A 27,371-nucleotide genomic window follows, 5' to 3' on the forward strand; every position below is an offset into this window, starting at 1 on the left:
ACAGTAGTCATGGATTGGGGGGGGGGTTAAGTTCTCTAGGCTATGACTCTGACTCATAACTTGTTTTGCTGATTCTAAGCCCACTGTCACATTGTTTTTTCAGGTCTGATTTCAATATTATCAGAGGGAGGTGATCTCTCCCATGTGTGATTCCGTTATGGTCTGTGCAAATAAAAAAATAAAGAATAAATGCAAAGAGAGTAAATAATTGACTTAGACAGCTTTGATTATATTTCAGGCAACATTTAATCAAATGTCCTTATTTCAGTGGGGTTGTCAGGCTCTTTTTAGTTAGAATTTCTTGTGGGCCGACTTGACAGCTAAGCTGTTGTGTAAGGATAAACTCCAGGCACCGGATTGCCAGGGTCTATGTGTGTGTGTGTGTGTGTGTCTCTCTCTCTCAAGCAGTGTCTCTATTTATATCACTGACGTGGGCCGTGAGAGCAGCAGGGAGAAAGAGGCACGCAGATCGATAGTCTTGAAACAAGTGAAATGGTTTACAAACAAAGCAAAACAACATTTACAGTAGAGCCCGACCGTTTCCCTAGGTCAGCCGGTGTTGGTGTATATGTTGTCCGATATGAAAACTATCATTTTACAGAACATAGGCTAACGCAGAATAAAGGGTCATTTAGAAATTCCTCTATTGGTGTTTTTTTATTTATAGTTATAATTATTGAATTAGTATACATTACTGTTTCATTGTACCGAATAAAATATCCTGCCTCTATACAGTATATAATACAATTATTTACAGGCATGCCGCATGACTCCTTCGTGGTTGGTTTAGGTTGATAAGCACGTGTGCTTCAAGGCGATGGGATATTGCCAGCTGTGTTCAGTTGCAGAGCAGTGGGTCAAACATCCAACATATAGAGCAGGGGGTTGAGTTGTGTCTGTCACTGCCTGGCTGGATGTGTAGGCTCGTATTGCCTTCCGTTCTTTCTCTCACTCACTCACACACACACACACACACACACACACACACACACACACACACACACACTTAGTGCTCTGAAGCTGCAGGCGCCGTCTCGGGGTCATTACCAACGCATCGCTGCGTCATTGTGTACTGGCAAGACACGCTACATGTAGATGCAACTGTGGAAGAGGAGTGTACTGGCTCCGCGTGCAGACAGGAGGCTGGCTGCCTTGGCTTATTAATAACACTGCAGTATGTGCTGCGGCAGCAGCTTCAGCACAAGACGCGTGCGTCCACCGCATGTCACAGTGCATGTGCACCACAGCTTCTGTTTGCGTCGTCAATAAGAAGTGGCTGTTGGAGAGTGCTGCTGACCGTGTAAAGAGTTACTTTGTGAGGACTTTGGGGGTGGGTGAGGGGGCATACCAGGTTTAATATATATTTTTCCTCTTGTTTTCCACCTTCATAGTCTAAATACGCAAGCCAAATATTTGACATGATGAGTTACCTCAGGTGTGTGCCCAAGCATGCATCCCACCGCTTCAGGTGCTGCTGCACACGTCGACATCTTCCCTGAATTGAATTGAATTTGAGTTCACACAGACATGGCTGTGTGTAGTATATAGAGCTGGAAGGACTGCTGTCGCAGTGTATGCACACACACACACACACGCACACGCACACGCACACACACGCACAGTAATGGAGTAGTGGTTATGCTAACATGTTCTTATCTCACCCCTCTGCACAGACTGTTTGCTCTCTAGGGAGTCAGAGTAACCTTGGCATGGCAGACAGTAGCCCTATAACCCCCCCCACCCTGTTGGTAAATCTGTCCTCCATTTCCACATCTAGCTGCTCTGGCAGACATGCCAGCTGGTGGTTGAGTAAACCACGCGCACTCGCGCAGACACACTCAGTAACCACAGATGACTGTGACGCTCAACTTAACCCTCAACAATGGTGGCCAGTGGTTGTCAAATTCAGTCAAACGGTACAGAGGGGACTGTGTGTTGCATTGGTTCTGTGTATGGAGATGAGGTAGGAGGCACAAGGAAAAGGAAAGCCCATAATTGGCTCTTTGGTGTGAAGGTGTAATCCTCGAGGCTTAGTGCCAGGTGGCGGGACGGAGAACAACATTTACTGTATGCTATGCTAGTCTAACCCAGGATGGCTGGGAAAGATGAGCGCTTGTTGTTGTTAACTCAATATTCTGGGTATGTGCAATGTTTTACAACAAAAGCATGACTTTTTTTTATCACAAGGCAGGTGTGCCTACAGTGAGGCCTTGAGGCTCGTGAGGGACGCCTGAGCGAGCCATAGGGCCACTACAGGGCTTGCTGTATAAGTTGGCAAGCCGATTATCATGTGAACCAAATCAGGCGCTCCCTTAAATTTCAGCCAATCACAGGCCGACTCAGCTCAAGTCTTCCCCAGCCATTCTGGGAGAAAAATGATATTTTTCATACTGTACAGCGCATGTGTTTACTGCACGCACGCACACCAAACACTACACGACACACAATCATATTCAGCACAATAGGCTTTGTCGTCACATGCGTTCCATTAGGCTGTTTTCTCGTATAGGCCTTTAGACGCTCGCTGTTCAGCAAGCTGCACTTGACTGTCACCAGATCCAACAGTTGTTGTTTATGGAAGGGAGGTCACTTCCACTCCAGTGTGTCACTGTGTTTAAAGCAGGAAGTGGACGGCCTGTTCTCAAGTCAGTGATAAGATGCTTCGCTCCTCCTCCTACGTGATATTTTTCCTCTGCTTTGAACCCATCTTAACGATTAGGAGCAGTGGATGGCATTAATACCGGGACAGCATCTGTGACATTTTAGATTCTTGCGTTGGCTATTCAAAAATAGCAGTTATGCAAGCTCACAGCGCGGCACTTTGTGCTGCGAGCTTGTACATCTGCTATTTTTGAACATTTTAGAACAAATCTTGAAAGTGTGAGAACTACTGATTTAGAAGGCATTCGTAGAATCCACTTCAGGTCTTAACGGGTTAACATGGCTCCCGGAGAGCAGCTAGGGGTTAAGAGTCTTGCTCAGTGGCACTTTGACACACAGACTGGGTAGGCTGTGTCGAACCGGTGGCCTTCTGTTAAAACAGAACTCATAATGTAATAACGGCTCATAATGTAATAACGGTTCATAATGTTGCTACAAGACGTCCACTGTACCCACTCTGCATCTGCCCGGTATGTCCTGTCGTGCTCGTCTGTCCTGTTCTGCTCGTCTGTCTGTGGAGCGAGTCAAGTCTCATTTATTTTTTCTCCACATAGCAGTCTTTTAACCAAAAAACGTTTTTGGCAAGCGGCAGAGAAGGAGAAAACAATATTTATATTTATTTTAGATTAATATATATTTTTAGCGGTGCCAACCGCTCTACATTTGACTCTGTCCGTGTGTGTGTCCGTCCGTATTTTATGTCCGTCATTTTGCTTGAACACGGCAAAACACATGCGCCACTTCAACACACACACACACACACACACACGCCAATACTGCACACATGCGCACACACGAACACGCGCACACCCACAGACACACACTTGACGTCCGTATGTCCGTCCGTATGTTATGTCCGTTTGAGCACGGCATTTAACCAGCAATAACTTCAGTTCGCAGCATGCTACGGAGTACAAATTTAGTACATGTACTAAAACCACCAATAGGCACAAACTGAAATTAATTAAACCCCGCCCCCTCTGCATTCTTATTGGCTGGGCTATAAACAGCCCTCACTCCAGTTTGCAGCATGCCACCAAGTCCTAATTTGGTATGTGGACTTAGACCACCAATAGGGACGAACTGTAATTACTTAAGCCCCGCCCCCTCTGTCTGCCCATTGGCTGGGCTTTAAACAGGCATTATTCCAGTTTGCAGCATGCTACCAAGTACAAATTTGGTAAGTGGACTCAGACCACCAATAGGGACTAACTGAAATTAGTTAAGCCCCGCCCCAAAGGCACCGCTTCCTTCACACAGGGTGTGATTTTTTAGTTGTGGCTGACTGTAATATTTTCCTACAGTACAATGTTGGAGTAATCAAAACAGCATCTTGGAAATACCCTTGCCAAAAACAACTGTTATTTCTCTTAATCTTCAATGGCAGTGCTGATATTATGAGTGTCATTAGTTTCTGCCGCTATGTAAAATTATGCAGTTTCATACATTTTGCTATCTGACCAGAACTCTTAGCTTTTAGTGTACAGTTAAAGGTAGGGTATGTGATATTATTGGTTGAAACAAAAAGGTTTTTGTTAAAAGGTTTAACTCTGATCATTGCTATAGGGTGTTTGTTCAGTAACAGGGGTCTCCCCGTCTCTCCACTTCTTTAATAAACAGAAAATGAATTTTCAGGTGGGTTCATCAGCCAATCAGGAAAGAGTACCCATTTAACAGCTTAAATTTTATAGTGATCCAGTTCCAATTTGGTCTGCTCATCATTTGTCATTTATTTGTGTAATCACTTAGTTCCAATTTCACTTGTTTACTCTGTACCCTGTGCCAGGTCTGTCTCCTGATTGGATAAAATAGGTATCCCAACCTGAAAATGCATTTTCTGCTTACTAAAGAGCTGGAGAGACAGGGAGGCTCCTGTTACTGAACAACCGTTCTATCAGAATATGGAGCTATTTAACACTTATTTTAACAAAGAAATAATCAAATATCACTTACCCTACCTTTTTAATATAGGTCTCAAAAGTAGATTGCCAGCGAGTTGAAAGGTGAATTATCGTGGGACGAGACTCATACATTCATTCTTTTAAAGGACATAGATAATTACAGCGCTCATTAGAAGGATTACAGATATTACATTTTGAACAGCAGACAATGTACTGGTCACGGCTCACGATATTGAGATGCACGGCTTGACAAGCTGATTTCTTACATCCCTACTTGATGTAGAAAGGGTACATTTTGAATAGGCTGGTTGAATGCAGGCACAGGCAGAGCTAACTGCCCTCATCCAAGTTTCTCTTGGTTGGAATGTTGGCCTCTTGACTTTGTGCTGACTCTGCCAAGAGGGGTGTTGCCGTTGCTGTAGTGAGTCAACTTCCCTAGCCTACTCTAGTATAAAAGTCAATCTTTACTAATTACTATTCATCATTTCTTTTCACTAGTGGCTGGTAACAGGTAAAGCGTCTTGTACATTTTCATACTGTGCGGTTATGTTAATCTGTTTATTGTCCCTATGGGGGCTTGTTGTCACATTCTCTCACACAGATCCCATTATTCTTCTCCGCTTTTCTCATGTGTATTACGTGAGTCATTTCCTGTCAGGCCGCTTTGGCGAGTTACGAGGAACGACAGCATCACAGCTATTTAGTGTTCTCTCTGCCTTGCTGCCTCCCTGCTTGTTTTGGTTACTACCGTTCACACAGCTTTCTCTCGAGTGGACAGTGGAGAAAGCAGCGGATATGCAGCCATTGATGTTGATGCAGGTCAACATCAAGCCTATTGTGTGTGTGTGTGTGTGTGTGTGTGTGTGTGTGTGTGTGTGTGTGTGTGTGTGTGTGTGTGTGTGTGTGTGTGTGTGTGTGTGTGTGTGTGTGTGTGTGTGTGTGTGTGTGTGTGTGTGTGTGTGTGTGTGTGTGTGTGTGTGTGTGTGTGTGTGTGTGTGTGTGTGTGTGTGTGTGTGTGTGTGTGTGCGTGTGTGTGTGTGTGTGTGTGTGTGTATTGAATTGCCAACGTGTATCTCCAAGTTGATTTCCCTACAGCAGTCATGAGTACCTCCCGCCCTGTTGGCTGACTCATGTTTTAGGTTACCTACTTAACCTCCATTCACCACGCCTCTCTCTCACGCTCCACTCCTTCATCTCTCTCACTCTCTTCATTCCCATGTCATCTCTCTCGTGTCAATATCTCTGACTCTTCACACTCATTGTGTAACCACCATTCCCCATTCCTCCCTCAGCTCCAGCTACTCGACAGCAGCCCTAGAGTTCGAGAAGGAACACGAGATCCCGGCCGTCTTCGATTCGCCCAGGATGTCGCGGCGGAGCTTGCGTCTACAGACCAGTGCCGGTCTCCATGGCAACGACGGCCTGGCCGACTACTCCCAGTCCCAGCAGCAGAGCAGCAATAGCAGTGTCAGCTACAGCAGCAGCAGCAGCAGCAGCAGACGAGAGGCACGGTAAGACTGTCACAGCGCTACTCATAAACACACCCAGTGTGACTTATGTACTCACACCACACCAGCAGTCTGTGTTGTATGTGTGTGTGAGTATGTCTGGTCTGCCAGTGGGTCTGTTCAAATGTCCTCCCCTTTCTCTCCGTCTTCATCACGCACGTGTACATCACAACTAGAGATGCAGCTATCCATTATTTTCTTAGAAAAATCACATAATCAAATATTCGAAGCATGTTTTTTGAGCAAATACTTTTGTTTCTAATATTAACCATTCAATGCTAAGGGAATTCTAATATTTTTTATCATTTACATCGATTAGTACAACGTTTGCAGCCCTATTAAACTTTGCAGTCCATTTATGCTATTTGAAGATGCATAACAATGACTAATAATAAACACAAGAAAGCCGCCTTATGCTTAGCAATGGACTGTCCCTCCCCCTGAAGTGACAAGTAATTGAATAGTTTCCCCAATTAAATGATTATTATTGTGTTGTAACTTAATGGGTTACATACACATTTTTGCATGATTAACTAAAAGCTGATACATTCATACAGTATTATTTACAGTTAAAAACAGTTAAAATGAATTGATTTCATTTAATACAGAATATTGATATTGATTTATTTGAGAAACATTGATTGACACTGAATTCAGACTTTTCTATTTCTATAGCCTAACAAAGGGTTAACTTGAAAAACTTCATGTTCCACAATACATTGCGTCTAAACCGGATGTTAGAAAAGACCGGGATTCTGTTGTTGTGATTCAGTAATATTGAGCAATACTAGCTTCCGCACGAATTAATGAATGAATGAATGAATGAATGAATGAATGCCAACTGATAACAAGCCAAAAGATCGTTTTTGTGCCATTTGTATGCCACCTTTTTCCTTATATAAAGTACCAACTTTAATTCCATATTCCGACGTCCAGTCAAGTACTTTTTGATCGTAGTTATTCTACAGCCCTTGAAAATAGAAGGGAAGACAGTGAATATTGTTGAACAAACAATTAAATGATTATCGTGTTCTTATGATAAGCTTACATTTCATATCACCCACACCATCTGCCCTCCTCCTTAAAAAGTAGTTTGATTAACTCTTGCCGGTCTAATTACATCACCTCCATGTTTCCCCTCTCTCTCCCAGGACGGTACGCAGCAGAAGGCAGCAGTCCAGTTCCAGCAGCCAGTCTCTGTCCCTGAGCCAGACAATCACGCCGAGGAAAACCCTGTCCTTCTCTGCCACCAACACACCAATCAGCAGCATCGTCGAGCAGAGCGACACGGCCACAGATGCCTCCCTATGCACCTCCACTCTGAACCAGTCCGGCATGAGACAGCGAACCACCACAACCACCACCACCACCACTGTCGATGGATACTGGGGTTAGTACTGCTAACTGCGCTATCATGTACTTTGTCATTCATATGCCTGTGGCACATACTTTTAAAGTGGGCGTACATTAGTTGATATCGTTCTGTTCAAATAAGTGTTAAATAGCTCAATATTACGATGTAGCTCTATATTACGGTGTTGCTATATATCGTGTTTGTTCAGTAACAGGGGTCTTCTCGTCTCTCCAGCACGTTAGTAATCAGAAAATATATTTTCAGGTCGCAATACCAATTTGATCCAATCAGGAGACAAAACAAATGAGCAGACACAATTGCAACTGGAACTGTACAATTTAAGCTGATAATTGATCTTTGTGGGGTTCTCCCTCCTGATTGGATAAAATGTGTATATATATGTATAGATATATATATGTGTTATAATTTTTTTTTTTACAAAAAGCACTTACACTCCCTTCAAGTTAAAATTCCAGAAGCTACTATTGCATCAGTCAGAACAAATGTTGCATCTTTATTGCATGAGGTCAGCGATTTTGATCCATATGAGTCTACGATGTTTTTTTTTTTGCAAATTAGAAATATTTTCATCCACATTTGAATTGCCACTTACAGTATTTTGCCACATGCCGAGATCACCGGTTTATATGACTGTAGAAGATGAGTAAATAATAAAGTATACTGTGGGGGCAGCATGCCATCTGATTGTTTACAATACATCACGTGATAGTAGCATGCCCTGCAGTGTTAAAAGCAGGGATTAATGAGTTGTGTATACGCTTACCAATGGGATGATGAGGCAGGTTAATCGATGTATGTGAAACTCCTCTGATGGTTGCGCCGGTGATTAGCTACAGAGAGAACTGGGACTCCCACAAATTGATTTATGAGTGAAGTCAATGAGCTCTTAACAGGCCATCACTGACTACTGCCTTATGTCTTTACAGGGTCGGGTCACGATGCTGAACTCACAGGTCAGTAATGGTTAGCTTTCTAGAATTAGCTCTCTTTCCTTCTCTAATCCATATTATGACGTCTCAAATAAGTTTTCATTTACCGATTGTTCTCCTTGGAATAACTAACTTGAAATATTGAATAACCCTTTAACCACTTAAAAGCTGCAATCCACAACTTTCTGTAATGAACAAAACCTTATTTTGACCATTCTGTATGAAAGAGTATGTTAATACAATATAACCAACACAACTGTGGTGGTTCTAGTTACCTGCGATCGGGTAGGACCACTACAGGTTTACGGCATGTGGTATTGAAATGTTGGCGCTACTGCGGAGGACCCAGGTTTGGGTAGAACATGAAAGTTACGGATCGCAGCTTTAAGCCCTTTTTTCTACTTAAACTTTTTTTTCCCTATAATAATATGCCCAATAATGATTGCAGGTTAAAAGTTGTTAATAATGTTAACCACGGAAAACTTTCGCAGAAAATAGCAGATCGGAAAGCTTACAACGAGCTTGTCGGCTATTTTCAGCCAAGATATTTAATGTATGGAGCGAAAACGGAAAAGACACTAGTATAGAGCCCTGAGGGACTCCGGTCAACCCTTTAGGGTTTAAGTGGTTTTAATGGTGTTTGTATGTTTCTCCAGCGAGGACCTCAAGCGCTGACCACAGGTCATCGAGTGCTAACGGGGGTGTGTGCGCCAGCGCGTCCAAGTCCCACACTGAGGTTCACAATGGCTACATCTGTAAAGACTGCACTATCCACTCTCCCAGGACGGAGGCCCTCACCACCCACTCTTCATTCTCCTCCTCATCATCATCTCGGGCTGCTGATGCTGCTGCTGCCGCCTACAAACTCTCCTCTTCCTCGGCAGCAGCATTATCATCATCATCATCATTATCCTCCTCATCTAATATATATTCCCGAGACAAGAGCCGGAGCAGCAAGACAGGTGAGATGTTGATTAAAGGCATTCTGTGATGGATGACTGTCGTCCTGTTCTTTGGCTCTATGTATTTATTTCCGCCCCTTTGCCCAGCAGTCATTTTAGGAACCACACATTGTGTATTCTTTATGATTTTGATTTCTGGCATGGGAATCCAGTTTCTCTTCAGCGGTAGAGAGGTGTTCTGGTCGGGCAGTAACCATCATCGGTGTTTCTCTCCAGGTGTCCTGGTGTCTATGTCACACACGTGCGTGCACTACAGCAGACGAGCCCTGGCTCCCATAGTGTCCTTAGTCACCCTTCTCTTCAACAGTGTGCTCTGGCTGGGCTCAAGGGCCAAGAGCCCCCCTGGAAAAGGTATATATATATATACACAGTATACCACTGGGGGTCTCTCCACCCAGCATCAATTTCCTGTCCTCTGTTTTCTCTCTTCTCTGTTCGATGTATGGCGTGGCTCTGTCGGAGGTTAGCCATCTATAAGAGGGTCTGTCCATCTGTGTGACTGTCTGTCTGTCTGTCTGTCTGTCTGTCTGTTTGTTTGTCTGGAGCTAATTTTACAAATTGCCGAACTGATCTGTGCCAAAGTTCTTTTTAGCATACAGCCAGCAGGCAAATGTAGTACCTTCACACATTTTTGTTCGCATATATTTTAGATATTTTTCAGATATTTCATTTACATTTTATAATGGAAGTCAATAGGACTTAGATCGGGCTGAAACCATGCCCACTGACTTGACTGACGTCACAGGCTGGCCACAAACCAGGCTGGTTTATTTTTATGTATCCTTCAGATCTCCAGAATCTCCAGAAGTCTTAGTGTAAAACATGACTACACTAACACCTAATAACCTTCTAATTGCAGTCTTATACTCATTCATGTATTATGCTCCATCGTACAAGAGTGTCGTGCACCGAAAATAGCTGACCTAGAAGCTCACAACGTGAGCTTGTAGATCAGCTATTTTCGGCGTACGATGGAGTGTAAATCAGGCTATAGTCGTTTTCTCTGCCCCCTGTTAGTTTTCACCTGAGCTGCCTCCTTGTCCTCGGTGACTGAGCCATTGGTCTATTCATATCTCCCATCTAACCCCATTCCCTTTTATCAGACTCATGCATGCATGCCTGTCTCCTAAGGTTCTCTTCCCCGGGTCTCTGTATAGACCCCTCGCTTGACTTTTTAACTGAACCATTCCTCCAGCCTGTCTCTCTAGCCAGCACCCCGGTAAGGAATCATGGCTGTTTGACTAACAAGCAATGTGTGGTTGTTGGTTTGGGTGTGTCGCCACCAGGTGCCCTGGCCTCATTCTCAGGGTCCGTGAGACGGGCTGTGACCTCCGGCGTGTCCCATCTGTGGCTGTTTAAGCAGACCACACTTCACAGGATGATAGGCTACAGGGCCAATGGCTACGAAGGAAAAGGTACCCACCTCAGAGGGGGTAAAAGTTCAGGGGGTGGCAGCCCCTGGACCCCATTGCCTTCAATTTTTCATTATCTGCCATTATTATACTTCTTTTCCTCTCCCTCATTTACATGTTGTGTTGAAAGATGTTTGTCCTTCTCTCTGTTTTCTTGCTCTCAGCCCTCCGGTCAACCTGTTCTTCTCCATTACCATGCTCTTTCCTGTTCCACAGCTCTTGGAAGCGTTTCCTACATCTTAACTTTATCACTGTTTCTAATTGGTCTGTCTTCTGTCTTGTACTGATTGTATCATCACTCAAAGTTGCATGCAGTTCTGTTCCTATGCTTCCTTCATGAGGAAATGGACCTTGGTGACATGCAAATTATTTTCTCTCTTCTCTCTGGGATGGTGGTTTCACGTGGCATATCATATTGCATTGTTGTTTTTGCAATTAAATGTGTTATCGTCTGTTTCAGCTCACTCCAGTTTCTGTGGAAGCATGAATGTGAAAGACCTGGTGACTACAGATTCATCACATCTCAATTTAAACGGTTCCTTGTGTAAGTAGACAAACACACACACACACACACACACACAGATACTATCTATACTTGGCATTGAGACTCATAGTAACCCTGACTGACAGAGTTAATGCTATGCGTGACCTGTGTTAGGATGAGTGGGCAGAGGTTGTGTGAACCTCTATTGACCACTGTGACCCGCTGGAAACCAGATGCTGGTCGAATGCTCCCTTCCGTTTTTTTGAAGACCAGTTTAAAAATGGGGCTTACGGTGTAGTGACATTCATTCTGCACATTAGTTATAAGCAGACGATTAGGTGTGTACATTTCGGACCTCCCAACGCAGAAATGATTCAACAAAATCATAATTCATGAAATCCAATTTAATTCAATTCCTCTGTATTATTTGTATATAATTAATCCATTTCAATATGTAAAAATGCTATATCATTGAATTAATAATAATGATAATGATAATTAATAATAACGAATCAAAAAATAATAATTTATTTCACAAATTTGACTGCATAAACTGATCTACTTGGTATTAGTTGAATATGGACAAATAGATATGACAGACCAAGCTACAAGTTCCCAGCACACTTATTGTGGTGGGACCTTTTACATTCCTATTGACAATATAATATACACACACACACTTTGGAATGACATGGGCACGTACTGACGGAGCATTGCATCATGCAGAGAGCTGTACACTGCATCACACAGGACTATTGCACTGTATTCTATCACATTATGTTAATGCCACTGCTACGTTGCTTTTGTCTGTTTCCGTTTGCCATATTTTTCCATGATTTGTGTTATTTATGTTTTCGTCGATTTCATTGGATCTGCTGATGTTTTTAGTTGCTATCCATGTAAATTTATGATTTGATTCATTTTGTGTGTTCTGTCTGTTTGCTTCCATCCTTTCATTGGACTGACACAGGTGATGACTGTAAAGGTCGGCAGTATTCTGAGACTCACGCGGTCCTCGTCCACACTAAAAAGTCCTCTAGGTCTCAGCGCCTGGTGGGAGCGCTGTGGAGCCTCCTGGCTTACACAGGTTAACCACTTACCATTGTCCCACTAGACATAGATATATCATACTAAATGGATGGGGGTTAATCAACCGACTTCTAATTGTTCTAAAGGTATATATTCCCCATGTTGTCCTGCAGGTTATTGCCTCCTCCAGCCAGGCTACTGTGTGGTGAGAGCAGGCAAAGCACTTGGTTCGGGGGCTGGGACAGTGGTTCAGAGGCTGCTGTCAATGCTGTGGATGCTCCTGGCAGCTCCAGGTTAGTTCTACTGACACATCCCTTAAAACATGATGCACAGAAAAAACCCAAGTGTTAATACTATAACTGAGAGACACTTAAGGGTCGATTTACATTGTATCTGTTAACTCGGTTTCTATTTTAGTTTCTAAAATGTTTCCCTCTTACCTGTCCAGTGAAGGCAAGCAGAGGTTTGCTGTGGTTCCTTGCAACAGGATGGTACCAGCTGGTCTCTCTTGTCTCTCTGCTCAACGTCTTCTTCTTGACGCGGTAAGAAGACGGCCCTCGTCTCAACTTTTAGAAAAGTAAAGTTTGACTTTATTGCTGCCATCATAGAGGGACTGAATTGCTACAATTGGCAATTTACAATGTAGGCATTTAGATGCTCTTATCCAGAGCAACTTAAAATGCGAGTAAATGGCATGAACAAACAACAGGTAAATAGAGTACCAAGAAAAGAAGTACAAGTAACTAAGATAACAGATAGACATCAAACCATGCGTATCTAAATACTTGGAATATTTGAACAAGTAGCCAAAATACATCTGGATACCATAATTATCATCTTTCTAAAAGGCAAAAATAGTGATTTCAAGGAAGTGAAGAGTGCTAGGGGGTAGGGTTGAGTCTGAAGAGTTGAGTTGCTGGGTTTTACCAGCTGTGGCGTTAAACGGCTTGTGACGTGTGACGTTACTTGAAGTGATTGCATTGATGACTTAGGCCATTTATTAGTTATTGCACAGACTGCAGACTTGGCTCATATGTACTCATTAAAACCTACCAGTGTGGTGTTATATTTTTCCAACAGTATCACCATGTCTATATTGTTAGGAGTAGTGATCAATACCATGGTGTTAATTACATGTACATTCTGTATTGCTGCAGCAAATCAATAAGCACCACAAATTGTCTGCACGGTGGTGACACAGTCACACGGATGGACTTGAGTGCTGCTCAAGATCCAAGCCTTTGCAGTGAATTCTGGGTATTTTAGGATCAGAAGGCGAGCTGTGTTTAGAATGGGACAGAACAAATGCATCTCAATGGGTATCTCATGTAATCAAAAGGTTTTTGCGTAGATCAACAAATTGACTAAACAGCCACAGATTTCACAGTCGAGTCACATAAGACATGCGTTCCAGGCGACGGCAAATGGCTGAATTATTTATTTGAACCTTTTCAAAATTTCATCTTGATTTAATAATGCAGTGTTCTCAGTGGGGGGAGGAAAAGCTGCTGTGTCAGTTTCCCTCTGAGGCGTTGTGAGAGTTTGGATTTGTGATGTTTATATCAACATCACATGTCTGGCGCCACTGTGTACGATTGTCTGACCTGTGTGTATGTGGATCTGTGTTCCAGATGTCTCCCCAAACTTTGGAAACTTCTGCTGTTCCTCCTGCCTCTCTTGCTACTCCTGGGTGAGTTTGTTAGAGCTCAGACGTATAGCATTCTGCCACTGTAGTGCAGGTGTAACCCACTTAGCCTACACACACACACACACACACACACACACACACACACACACACACACACACACACACACACACACACACACACACACACACACACACACACACACACACACACACACACACACACACACACACACACACACAGATGTACAGATCTGTCAGCAATAAGACGCTGGGAGTGCAAACCAGCACACGTCCCTAGAGCATGCTTCGAATCCAGCACCAGAATCAGGTCACCCTCTCTGGGTTCCTAGTGAAAGAACTACCCATCACTGTGTATCGGCCCTATCCTTGCATACTGTTGCACAACCAGAGTTGTGCAAATTGTGCAACAATTTCCAGTAAGGAACATTTACCCAAAGTACATTTTCTGACATTCAATAGAATTTTCAAAACTCGTACCAACATGTATACCAATACCTAGCAAAATATTATGACGGTGATCTGTGGTTACGTGTCTCCTACGTCCTCCTCATCCATGACTTCAGTGGGAGATACTGGCCTAGATATCCTGCATACTCTTCATGGCCAGCCTGTCAGACGTTTTAATACATTTAACTTCAAGTTGGCAGCAGAATTAGGTCACCAAGAACCGTAGAGAATAAAATATTGTGCTTTATATATTTATTATATATATTGAATAAAAATATAATCATATTGACATTTTTCAGTTGAAAATGTTATTGGATGTGCCACTAGTTGGCAAATCTAGAAAGTTTTGGATATAAGCTTGTTTTCTTCCTTAGTGCATCCCTTATGGGTGGCTATGGTGCTATAGGACAGACAGTTAGCAGCAATGCAAAAATACAGCTTTAGAATTTTCCCAATTTATCTGAAAAACTGAAATATTCCTGGTCACATCGGCCAGTAGCAAGTCTTTCTAGTGGAAACTTTGTTTTCCCTTACTTGATGTGTTCCTGCACTGCGTAATTCCATACCTTAACTCCAAACGTCTCTGTCCTCAGCTCTATGGTGGTGGGGTCCGTCCACTGCTGTCCTCCTGGCCTACCTCCCAGCCATAAACCTGACTGAGTGGAAGCCTGTGAATCCTCTCACCCTCCTGCCTGACCTGATCCCAGCCTCGGCTCCAGTACCTGCCTCTGTCCCCACACCAGAGACTCCACTGGCGCAGACCCCAGCAACCCCAGTCTCACAGGCACCGGTAAGAGAGAGCATCATTCAGACAGAGCCCTCATGTACATGTTGTTTGTGTGTCAGTAGTTTTGGTATTACATTTTGGGAAATGCCACTCTGAGTCTCTCATGTATTTGTGTAAAATGAGCTCACGGCTCTGTAAGTATCATCAGTCCTTCCTGCTTTACAAAGGACTTCAACTAGGGAACAAAAGTGCAGGTGTCTGTCTGATCAAAAGACAATAATCGACACTGAAATCAGTTGGTTTCCCCTTAGTTTGGTTTGTAGGCATCTAGGTAGTAAAATAGCTCTTCAGAATTGGATATGGGTAGGGCATGCGGGTAGGGTATGCGTGTCCAAATTCACTCTGACACTGCTTCTACTGTATGTACAGTAGATACTGTACGTAGCTCCATTTGGTAATAGTCAGGGGATATTAAAAAAGTCTTGGAATAAATTCCTTACCAAAAAAAAATCTTCACCAATGTGTTTGCAAAGGTGTCTAGTAACACATCACAACTTTATTGAAATTCAGTATCCCTAGGAGAATTTTTGACAGCTCCTTAAAGTTGGAGTACCCACCATAACCTTGGTTAAAAAAAAATCCCCCAAAAAAATCCAAATGTAATTCTGTTTTAAGTAGCATGTGAATTCTGAATCCATTGCAATCATTTGTTTTGCACCAAAACCACTCCTTGGGCTAAAAACGGCCATAGCCATGTATACTTTTTGTGTAAAAAGCCCATTGAGATTGGGCCGTTTTTAGCCCAAGGAGTGGTTTTGGTGCAAAACAAATGATTGCAATGGATTCAGAATCATAAAAACACCCTAGTTTGACACCTCGCATGCTACTTAAAACAGAATTAAATTTTGATTTTTTTGGGGGATTTTTTTTTAACCAAGGTTATGGTGGGTACTCCAACTTTAAGGAGCTGTCAAAAATTCTCCTAGGGATACTGAATTTCAATAAAGTTGTGATGTGTTACTAGACACCTTTGCAAACACATTGGTGAAGATTTTATTTGGTAAGGAATTTATTCCAAGATTGGAAAATATTCTGCTAATATCCCCTGACTATAAATAATGTTAATATCGTTTTGTAGTGAAATTTCTCTTTAAATATGCATATTATGGCATTTGTTTGATAGGACGGGAAGGGGGGGGGGGGCAAAGAGGAGGAATGTTCACAGGAATTTAACCCAGCACGTTGTAGTTATTTGGTCAATGGCATTAACTGAATGAGCCACAAGGGTGTCCCTCAATTCAGTCGTCTTCGTCTTGCGCCCTGTATTAACAATGAATAGAATATCATAGCCAATCTGTCCCATGATGTCCCTTCTCTCTTCCCCTCCACGCAGCCTCTCCTTCCTCCCGTGGTGGTGGTCTCCAGCCTGGACTTGGAGCGTCTGGAGCAGGTGGAGCGGCAGCTGGCTCTGCTGTGGGGCCAGATCCAGGAGGGCGACCAGAAGCAGGAGCAACGCTACGGGGAAACGCTGAGCCTCTACAGCGGCCTGAAGGAGCATCTCCACACCCAGACCGACAGGGAGAGTCTGGGACTCTGGGTCTCCTCGTTGTTGGAGCAAAGACTCATCGTGCTGAGAGGAGAGCTGCAACAGGAAGACACACGCAGGGCTCAGGTACAAGCTCTACGTTTATTTTTAGAGCTTTTTTTTGTTTTTACATGCAGCTGGACTCGAACCAACAGGACATTTTCAAGACATCGAGAGTGTTGCAATTTTCTTTTTATTACACAGCGTTGTTGAATGCTCGATTCTGATTGGTGAATCACAGCTTTCTGAGGTGTGTTATTTCTTGAGAGCTAAACGCTTCTCTGCTTCCGTTTACGTGGCTATGGAAGCAAAAGATTGCAAGCTAATGAAAAATGTTTTACTATTTCAGTTATTGCTTGTAAATAGTTGTGTGGGTTAATGGTAATATTTAATTATTGGAAAATAAGCGTGTCTCACTGTAAATTATCCCTTAAGTATCTTTTGACTGTATAAGGGTAGAAATTGACAAAATCCTCTCCTTTTCTCTGCCGCTCTTTAAACCTGTGCTAGAAAAGTAAATTTGTAAGTCAAATGACACCTTTCATTCATACCAGCCAACTCTAACCTCAGCCCACTTCTCTCCTTCTCTTTTCTCGCGTCTATTTGTGGTGGTGTGCAGAGCGACGAGGAGCAGAGGCTGGAGCAACAGAGCCAGAAGCTGCAACTGACAGAAATTGAAGGGCTGCTCACACTTCTGGCTGCCAAGGCTGAGGTACATCATCAGTGTCATTGTTTTACTGCCAAGAAAACACAAAATAGTGTGCATCAGTAACTGAGACAGTACATGCTCTAGGGCAGAGGTTTTCAAACTATGGGTCAGGACCTCGAGTGCGGTCGAGGGAAAGTGATGGTGGGGTTGATTTTGGCAAAGCCTGTAAATGCGTTTTGTTTATTTTAGTCTTTTGATTAAGTTAAACAGGGCTGCCCCTACCAACCGTTTTCAAAATAATATTCGGTTGTTCTATTAAATATATTTTTAATTGAGATATTTACGTTTTTTCCATATTGCTGTCATGTCTTAATAAAATCATGCTTTTAACAAGCAAAATAAGCAGGCGCTGATCACACAGGGCTCGGGCATCCACGGGAGACAACGAGCGCCCCCACTGGGAATGCGCTGGTCGGACGGTTCAAATGCTTTGTAACGTGTGCGCTGCGCAGGACATATGATTACACATGATTCTGTCATTCAAACTCTCTCTAATTTGTAATTTTCAAAGTCTGATTATTAATTCCTTGCGCCAGTTATTATCCGCTAATAATCCAATTGTACAAATATAGCCTACATTCACTGTTTCTCTTTGTCGCTCTCCGTCTATGCCTGTGATCCAGTCGATTTTAAAGAAACAATCCAGCGTTTACTTTGAGGTGAGGAGTGGACATGAAGAAAGCATAGGCCTACGTTTTCAATCACAATTGTTTGGCTGAAGATCCATTCTACTGTATATATAATGCTATGGTTTAAACTTTATGGGGAGCTGGTCAGCTTCGTTCAGACCGGCTCTGACTTGCGCTGGAGTGACAGCCTAATTGATATGACCTATTTTTGCCTGTGCATTGGAATGATGTAATTAATTATTTGGGAGCAGGTGTGTAAGATTCCAATAGTATAAACATTTTAAATGGCTTTCATATACTCTTAATATTTTTTTTCAAATGAGATTTGGCCTTATCGATCCAAATGTACTTGTACTAATGTACTAACTTCATTAATGAATACTGTTATTCGAATAAACGTTTTTAGACATGTCGTGTACACGTCAATGAAACTAACCGCTGGGAACATCCCTACTTGGCAACAGATATACAGTACTCGTAGGCTATACTGTATGCTTCCATTTACAAATGTGTACATAAACACTTTATGTTGATAAGACACAAATGTATTTTCTGATAAATATTCCTATTCAGGGCTAGCAACGTATGTTTTATTTTAAAATATGCTTTATTTCAACTTTGAAATTGCACTATAAATCAAGTTTGGGGGCCCCACAAAAGAATTCCCCAATGGGGGTCCTGGTATAAAAACATTTGAAAATCTCTGCTCTAGGCCTAGGGCATACACACCTATACCTATGAATGACAGGGTAATTATTTCCCAGGTCATAAATCAAGTGCACACATTGTACATTTCACATGAAGCACGCAGGTTCTCGAAAGTAAAAGGCCCTTGATGGAGGATGATTCCATATTTCTTTTTTATCTAACCATATTTCTAACCACTGTAATCTAACCACTTTTAACTATGCATACCGCCGCTCTAAGACGTTGCTGTTAAAAAGTTGTGGTCACACAAATGGGACTGCAGTTCATGTTTGTGTTGACGTGCCGAAACATAACACGCTGCTGATCGCTGTGTCAGTAACATTCGTGGTCATGTGTTTCAGGAGATGCGACTGAAGCAGCAACAGTACGAACAGGAGAAAGAAAAGAAAGAAAACGAGGCAGCCATTCCAACCCCAGCTCCAGCTCCTGTCAGGTACAAGGCTTTAATTAGTGGCTTCATAACTTTATTCTCCTCAAAACTTTAGCTTGCTCTTGCTCCGTCATACTTTCACCTAGATAGAAGCTTCATTCAAACTTTAAAATGTATGTCTTCTTTGGGGATATACATTTAGAAAGTTTTCAAATATGTTTTATTCAATGTGTTTACACGTAGCCAGAGAGGCCAATCCATCTAAATAGGGTTTGTACTGTATGTATGCATGTGTGCCCCTCAAAATCATCAAAGCATTGTGATCTGTGTGGATTCGTTCACAAACTGCACACAGGGACAGGAGGTCTTGATCTTGAAAGCTGACTTCAAGGAGTAAATGTGGTCTGCAAATAACATTCTCTTTCCCCATAGTGTGGGCGTGAAGCAGGAAGACCATGATGCTTTGCTAGCAGAGGTACAGAGGCTTGAACTGGAACTGGGCAGGATTAGACAGGACCTCCAGGGCGTTATGGGATGCAAGGGCAAGTGTGAGCAGCTGGACACACTCCATGAGACGGTAAGTAACACACGTGCTCCTGCAGGGAAGCTTCCTATTTGGGAAACATTTTTAGGAAATTTGGCCGCATGGACATCAATAGAGTTGGAAGCATCTGATGCATCCTAGTCGGGTTCTATGAATTACTAACAACATGTTTTGAAGTCAGTCAGTTCATCTGGTGCATGAGAGGAGTTACTACTATGGAAACCAGGTGCACAGCTCTGTCAAATGTTTTGTTAGTCACATGATGCTACCTTTCTAGGTTTTCTCAATTCATGGAACCTTTTGGACAAAACGGTTACGGAATAATAAGAAATATTCTAAATATAGATACGTACCAAGGTGATGAGGAAGACAGATCACCTTGGTACGTATGAGGTTTACTCTTTTAAGCAGTTTGGGAGACTATAAAAGACAACCCAGCATATATACTGTATACATTCATCCATCTTTCTAACTTGTGCATCTCTTCACAGATATCAGCCCAAGTATCAGCCCAGGTGTCCTCCCAGGTGTCCTCCCAGGTGCGTAAGGAGTTGCAGGCTCTGTTCTTTGGCAGTGGGCAGGCTGGAGAGGAGCAGGGAGAGCTGCCGGAGGCCCTGGTCCTCTGGCTGTCCCAGCGTTACGTGAGTGGAGCGGACCTGCAGGCCTCGCTGACATCCCTGGAGCTGAGCATTCTGAGGAACGTGTCCCTGCAGCTGGAGATGAGCAAGGTTCAGACTCTGGCCCAGGCACATGCCCATGCCGACACAATCACCCAAACGGTCTCCAAGAGCGTCCAGCACACGGCCACCGCCGAGGGACTATCTGAAGAGGTACTGGGCCACGCCTTATCTGCTGTTGGCGATCATTGTGAAGTTCCACGGCAATCATAAACAATCTATAAATCGTGTGAAATGTCTTCAAGCTCCTAATGTGACCCCTCTCTCTCTCCCTTAGCAAGTGCAAGTGATTGTCCAGAACGCTTTGAAACTCTACTCCCAGGACAGGACAGGCCTGGTAGACTATGCCCTTGAGTCTGGAGGTAAGAAGAATGTCTCTCTTCAAAAGAGTTTTCATCCACAAGCCACAAAACTCTTAATGCAAGAAATTAGATAGCCGAGCAGTACATAAACCGGCTTGCGTATGCTAATTTTCTTTAGAGTAATGGACCATATAGGCATTAGCTATGTCAGGTGATGTCAAAGTGTGTAGAGATCAAAGGTCAGGTTCTATCGTTAATCCTGTTGTTCACCAGCGTGATGACTCACGTGACCAGTATGCTTCATAAAATGTAAATATGAAAGAGATTGAGATTGTTTAATGTTGTTACAGATACAGTACATAGTAGAATTCATAACTCTAAAAGAGTTATGGACCCTTACAGGTTCATTTGGTACACTCTGGCTTCATTTAACTCTGAGGATTTGTTGATTTGGTTTAAAATATTTTTTTACTGTCTAGAGTGCCAGTGTTGATGTTCCCTGTCTTTAATCTCTGTGCTGTACCGTTTGTTGTTTTCCCAGGTGGCAGCATCCTGAGCACTCGCTGCTCAGAGACCTATGAAACCAAGACAGCTTTGATGAGTCTGTTTGGGCTTCCCCTGTGGTACTTCTCCCAGTCACCACGTGTTGTCATCCAGGTGAGGCTCACGGGTATCCCACGTAATCCCGGAAAACAACCTGGGAACTGCACACCCGTCAGAGATACCCAAGAGGGAGAAATACCTCACATTAACTTAGTATTTTTAGTCCTTTAAACACCAAACACTGACTTTTCAACAGTGAGCTAGCGTATAAACGTTTCCAAATCCAGCTGACCTCAAAACCCCACCTCCAATCGCTGTGATTGGCTGAGATGTGTGGAGGGAGTTTGTCAACACAAACTCCCTCCACACAAAAAAAAGTCTCAGATTTTGTTGAGTGTGCAATTGCCTATGGAATTTGAAAACCTGTGACTTTCATAAATCCACACCCCTGTGTCAAAGCTCACTCATATTTCCTCCCTCACCCCGCCAGCCTGACGTGTATCCAGGTAACTGTTGGGCATTCAAAGGCTCCCAGGGCTACCTGGTGATCAGGCTGTCCTTGAGGATCCGCCCCACCGCTTTCTGCCTGGAGCATATTCCCAAGACGCTGTCACCAACCGGAAACATCACCAGCGCCCCGCGCAACTTCACCGTCTTTGTAAGAGACATTCCAGCACATAATTAAAGCCCATGTGTATTGTCTTAGCCAGTACTGAGCATCTGTGAGGCTCTAGTAGTGATATACTTTATATTTTTTTTTACGTGCACAGGGTCTAGACGACGAGTACCAAGAGGAAGGGAAGCTGTTGGGTCAATATATCTACCAGGACGACGGGGATTCACTGCAGTCCTTCCCTGTGATGGTAAATCTGTCAAATTGTAACACTTAACCAGCTACTCTTTAAGCAAACATGAATCCACCAGTAACTTTTGTGGCTAGTATGTTTTGCTAAAGTTAGCTGACACTGAACCTAAAAGAAACACTGTGTTTCCCATCAAAATGTTTGTTGTGAAATGGGTCCATTGCAGGAGAGCAGACATATGGGATTTACTCTGTTCCAATAGGGCTGGGGTGATATGACTTCAAATCAAAATCTCAATTATTTCAAACTTTTGCCTCGGTTACTATTAATGAATGATTATTTAAAAAAAAGGGAAAATGGCACATCTACAAGCTCCCGACACGTCACGATGCGTTGAGCTTGTAGATCATTTTCACTATTTTTGTACACCACCATTGTAAGTGTAATTAAACTTGAGGTTCATAAGAAATTGATATATACACGGAAGACAGTCTAAAGAAAATCATATAAAGAAAACCCTGCTTCTCAATTATTCGATTAACCTACATGAGTTATATTGGTTATTGGTTCGAAATGTCGGTTTCGATATATTTTCAGTTAATTGCAGAGCCCTATGCTTCAAACGTGTTTGTTGTTTGCTGACTGATCATACGTTTCGCTAAGTAGTTTGAAATTTGAAGCGCAGCCCCTGTTTGTTTCTGCCGGCATGCAGCACTGAGTGTGTCCTCTCTTCCTCAGGAGAAAAATGACAGGGCGTTCCAGATCATCGAGGTGCGGGTGCTGTCTAATTGGGGTCATCCAGAGTACACCTGCCTCTATCGTTTCCGAGTCCATGGAGAACCACGGCCTCAGTGAACCAGCTCCTACTATAACACTCATACAGTACATATCACACTATCTGTACATAGCTCTGGACTAATGGAAGGGGACTGGGCAAAATGCGGGGACGTCGTGACACGAAAGACTTGGACATGAAAAGGAAATGGAGGTTTTTTTAAATGGAATGTGGCCAGAGAGAATCATGAGTGTTTTTTAGTTTTGTTTTTTTGTACATGGTACCGAGTGGAATGTGGAACAGACTGTTTCGGAACGTCAGGGATCGCAGAGGAGGATTATGTCGATGATGGAGGAAGCTTAAAAAAAAGCCCCAGTCCCTCTCCTTAAACCGCCTCTTGCACTGAATTGCTCTTCCGGCGGGGCATCAGGCCCCTAGGGGGTGCAGCGGACAAATCCTTAACCCCTCTTGGCACCTATACCACTTGGATGTGAGTTTGGAACATTGGCTTGAGTGGACAACCGACTCATCTCTCTCATTTACTCATATTTTCTGTCTGATCATGGTTTGCGTTTTTAATCACGTGTATTTAATTTAGACTCCTGTTGAGAGTCTATCAGACTTTCAGGATCAAAGCCACAGTACATGATCTTGCCTGTGAAGGTGTTGTCCAGGCAACAGCTTCCCTTGTGTTTGTCGAATTTCCCAAAGTTACTTGAGTGCTGCTGCTGTTTGGGCAGTCTGCAGGACCAGAAAACACTGCTGCTGCTGTTTGGGCAGTCTGCAGGACCAGAAAACACACTGCAACAACTAAAAGCCTGATTTACAAGCTCACAACACAACACAGCGCAATGAGTCGTGAGCTTGTAGATCTGCTATTGTCAGTGTGTGACACTACACGCAACAAAGCATAAAAGCAAGCCTAAGGATTGCTACCGTTCCCTGGATTCTAAACCATCATGTCTCATAGCACACAAGGCATCACGCATCCACCCACTGCCCACCTACGCTGTTCTGGAACGGAACACATTGCATATGGACAGGCTTTGAATGTGTTTTCCGGTGTGGGGGGACTTGATGGAAGCCGCTCTCATTTTAGCAACACTGCTAAGCTACACTAAAACCACTGACACTAAGCGCACCTGGCTAGAGTGTTAACAAGTCCAGTATATATACATTTAGCAACATAGACAAACGTTTGTGAATGGTTATATATAAATGGACTCCTAAGATTACATTTAGCCAGAGACTTTTGTACCTTTCTTTTATACACAACGGATGTGTAAACTCTTTCCTGCATGAGCCAGTTTGACATGTGAAAGCCTGAGCTCAATGTATGCACCATAGCACGGCGCCTTCGCTTGCCGACAAGATCAGCTCTTGTTCACATTAGGCCACCAAATGGACATTTGGTTCCCATTGTACACTCTCAGAGTTAAATTAACACTGAGGAGTTTACAGTGTAGATTGGGGGTCCCAAGAATAGTATCAAATTGGGGTCCGTGGCCTAATGCATGTCAAACTGGTGGTCCTTGAAATGAAAACGTTGAGAATCACTGAATTCGGCTATAGGTCTGGATCTAATCAGTGAAAGGTCAAAGTCTACAGCCAGCCCTGTAGTCATTTTTAGATTGTTCGACATCGTTCTGAAACGGTGTGGGGTGGCTTTTGTCCCTTTTTCTCTGCAGTCGTAAACGTCCTCGTCACTAGGACTCCCTCTGTTCACACACACCCTGAAGGAATGTAATCTGTATATTTCATTGTTGATAGTTGGTCCTTTTTGATATTTGCTTCTATCAGTGTTGCTTTACAAAAAGGGTGCACCCCGTCATTTGTTATTGTTTTATTATATTACTACCACCGTTAACTATGATTTATATTATTACTCATTGTATGCGTATTGGTTTTGTTTTGTTATTGTATTTTTGTTTTGGGGGGCGGGGTGAGAACATCAAAGGATGCACTGTAATAACTAAAGAGGTTTGTTGCACAAGTCTAAATAATTTGTGGTATTAAAAGTAAAGAGGTCTAGTTACCGATTGTGTTTGCGGAGACCAAGAAGTCGAAAATGGAATGTAAAAATATTTTGATCATGGTTGTATTTATTAATAGGGCAATTAGTTACCACAAGATAGGACTTTGTGCAATGTATATTTTGTCAAATGCTATTCAGTGCGTTTTGGAACCATCTTTGGACAGTAATTTGTATTTTATTTTGTCTTTAGATAAATTGTTATTTTTGTTTTGCTGTCATGAGATAGCTTAACTGCTTTGGAAATTATTCCAATAAAGAATTTAATTTTGAGAACTTACGATGAATGTCATATTTTCATAAAACTCTTCTGCCCTTTTATTTGAAGCCTTTATTGTTGGAATAACATCTGTGGCAGAGATTCAAAAAAGTGTCTTATATGCTACTAGCTATAAAAGTGGCAACACTTGATTTATAAACTAAGCATTCCATTTTGGTCGAATTAGTGGTTAACTTGGATGAAATTTGGCATTATTGCAATTCAGCCACTGAACTGACAAGGGACTTTCTGGATTCTAGTAGAGTGCAGAGGAGACATGTTCGCCACTCTGCTGCCATCTAGTGGTGAATCCTCAGAATGGAGTTTGCAGGCTCTGCTTCCCTCGTAAACGGCGAACGCCATGACGTCACCACGTTGTCAGCGTTCTAAAAAAGGTTGTCGTCTTCAGTGTTGCCAGGTCTGCTTATTAAGAACGGTTTTGGGGTTGTTTTTCCTGTGTGTGAAGTTGCTTGTAAAAATGTGTGGTTGCGGTTTTTTGGGCTTGTTTTTAAAGTGCACTTGCTTCCAATTGTCTTTTTAGCATAGTTTAAACCAGTTCTAAAACAGTTGCATGCATGTCAAGAGTAACATTCGATCACTGATTACTGCAACTTGAAACAGTTGGAAGCATTTTCATATCAAGGACCCCCTAATTGATACGTATTAGGCTGCAGACCCCCATTTGAAAATATGTTGTGCCAGGATGGACAACCATATGAGAAGATTTAGATTAGATTTAGTACATACCGGTAATCCTACTGTCTTATTGGGCTAACTTCTTGTGGGTGAGATAATAGTGAAATTAAACTGTTGTTCCTCATGTTGCTTGCTCAAGGACTCTGTGAGTTGTTGTGAGGATCTTCTGGTGCTTCTGGTGCATCAAACCAGCAGAACATCTCACACTATACATCATTTTTGCTGCCGTGCTCTGGTCTGGAACTGTGCATGCCTACGGCCACTTCCTGAAATAGTCCATAGCGACTATGAAATATTGACAGAGGAAGGACCAAGAATGCATGGCGTACTGTTGCGGCAGGTTGTGTGAACATCAGGTTACAGGTAGGGTCTTTTGGCACCATACAGTTGTCTCACTTGTGGACATAACATAGCTGGGCGGGCTGGGGGTGAACTGGGGCGAACTGGTTCTGATTACCAAATGGCCTGTCTACCCACTAAGCCAGTGTTTATCAACCCTGGCAAAGGGCCCAATTTTGGGCCGCGAGTACTGCTGAGGTGTGCCGCGACGTTTGAAGAAAGTGTGAACCCAGCCCCTCGAGAACAATAGCGGTGATTGTCCGTCAATCGATACGGCCATTCAGTGTAGCGACCATCACCCATAGGAATGCAAATATGTTGTCCTACCTGGTACTGTATAAAAGGGGCACAGGGTACATGCTTTGGCACTCAGTATTATTACTACAAGATGATGAGAGCTCCACCAGCAAAGAAGAGATGCACCCAGGGCCAGCCGCTAAATTCTAGGTGTGCCCTGGGATATTTTGGCTATGCCAGGTGTGCCTTGGCACCAAAAAGGTTGATAAACACTGCACTAAGCTACAGTCACCCTGAATAGGATAGTACACCTTCTTTGTCTAAAGGTGACACTGCAGACCACTCAGAGCATTGACAGGCTTTGACCCAACATCACCGGACCCAGCTGGACCACATCACTGTCCTGGTCTATGGATTCGTGGGCAGCAGGGCTGTTGTTGTTCCCATCTGTCACTAGAACAGCTATCAGCGGTAGGCTACTGGTGTGATCCCTTCGGTCCTCACAGGGTCATTGGGATAGCCCGTCGGCATTGCCATGGAGATGGCCTGCTCCGTGGTACATCTCAACATCACACCCCTGCAACTTTTCAAGCCACTGGGCCAGCTGTCCTTTGGGTTCTTTAAAATTGAGGATCCAGGTCAGGAATAATCGGTCCGGAGCAGGAATCTGTGTCCATATAGATACGGAAGGAAGTGCTTGACAGCCTGAACCATTGGCAACAGCTCCTGTCTGGTCGCACAATAGTTCCTTCCAGTTTAAGGAGCAGCTGTATCCGTTCTCCCCCTCTTGGGACAACACTGCACCTAGGCCCTGTCACTGGCATCACTGTCCATGATGAACATAGCCAACCAACATCCCAGGATGCTACACTGGAAACTGATGAGCACAACACCAGTTCCATGCAATTTAAAAGTTGTTCTACCAATTCTGGGCATTTGTTGGCTTGGTTATTATTGTATAGGCCTCTTGGTTCATTCGAAATAGGTTTAGCAGTTCACATTCCTTGTCAATATGTGTATTTAGTGCTCATGGTATGTGAAACATTTTGGGAAGTTGTG

The 27,371-nt window shown here is 43.2% G+C and overlaps 1 protein-coding gene across 7 annotated transcripts in view; it reads left to right on the forward strand.

Moving 5' to 3' along the window:
- Window positions 1-25,062, forward strand: part of sun1b (Sad1 and UNC84 domain containing 1b) — a 37,889-nt gene extending 12,827 nt beyond the window's left edge. For 6 of the 7 annotated variants that reach the window (XM_084072548.1, XM_084072549.1, XM_084072550.1 and 3 more), the window contains 22 exons: window positions 5,855-6,073; window positions 7,222-7,460; window positions 8,372-8,398; window positions 9,031-9,336; window positions 9,553-9,687; window positions 10,623-10,751; window positions 11,209-11,292; window positions 12,203-12,319; window positions 12,435-12,554; window positions 12,710-12,803; window positions 13,893-13,951; window positions 14,971-15,167; window positions 16,498-16,776; window positions 17,309-17,401; window positions 19,077-19,168; window positions 19,538-19,682; window positions 20,141-20,479; window positions 20,604-20,688; window positions 21,170-21,285; window positions 21,662-21,829; window positions 21,942-22,034; window positions 22,713-25,062. In XM_084072548.1, coding sequence (XP_083928674.1) covers window positions 5,855-6,073; window positions 7,222-7,460; window positions 8,372-8,398; window positions 9,031-9,336; window positions 9,553-9,687; window positions 10,623-10,751; window positions 11,209-11,292; window positions 12,203-12,319; window positions 12,435-12,554; window positions 12,710-12,803; window positions 13,893-13,951; window positions 14,971-15,167; window positions 16,498-16,776; window positions 17,309-17,401; window positions 19,077-19,168; window positions 19,538-19,682; window positions 20,141-20,479; window positions 20,604-20,688; window positions 21,170-21,285; window positions 21,662-21,829; window positions 21,942-22,034; window positions 22,713-22,829 — 3,253 coding nt within the window. In that variant the 3' untranslated portion in view covers window positions 22,830-25,062. Of the gene's footprint in view, window positions 1-5,357; window positions 5,382-5,854; window positions 6,074-7,221; window positions 7,461-8,371; window positions 8,399-9,030; window positions 9,337-9,552; window positions 9,688-10,622; window positions 10,752-11,208; window positions 11,293-12,202; window positions 12,320-12,434; window positions 12,555-12,709; window positions 12,804-13,892; window positions 13,952-14,970; window positions 15,168-16,497; window positions 16,777-17,308; window positions 17,402-19,076; window positions 19,169-19,537; window positions 19,683-20,140; window positions 20,480-20,603; window positions 20,689-21,169; window positions 21,286-21,661; window positions 21,830-21,941; window positions 22,035-22,712 lie in introns of those variants that run through there. The other variant, XM_084072552.1, reaches the window with a different exon arrangement.
- The last annotated feature ends 2,309 nt before the right edge of the window (window positions 25,063-27,371 follow it).

Source organism: Gymnoscopelus microlampas (assembly GCF_963454915.1).
Source record: "Gymnoscopelus microlampas genome assembly, chromosome: 11".
Lineage (NCBI taxonomy): Eukaryota > Metazoa > Chordata > Actinopteri > Myctophiformes > Myctophidae > Gymnoscopelus > Gymnoscopelus microlampas.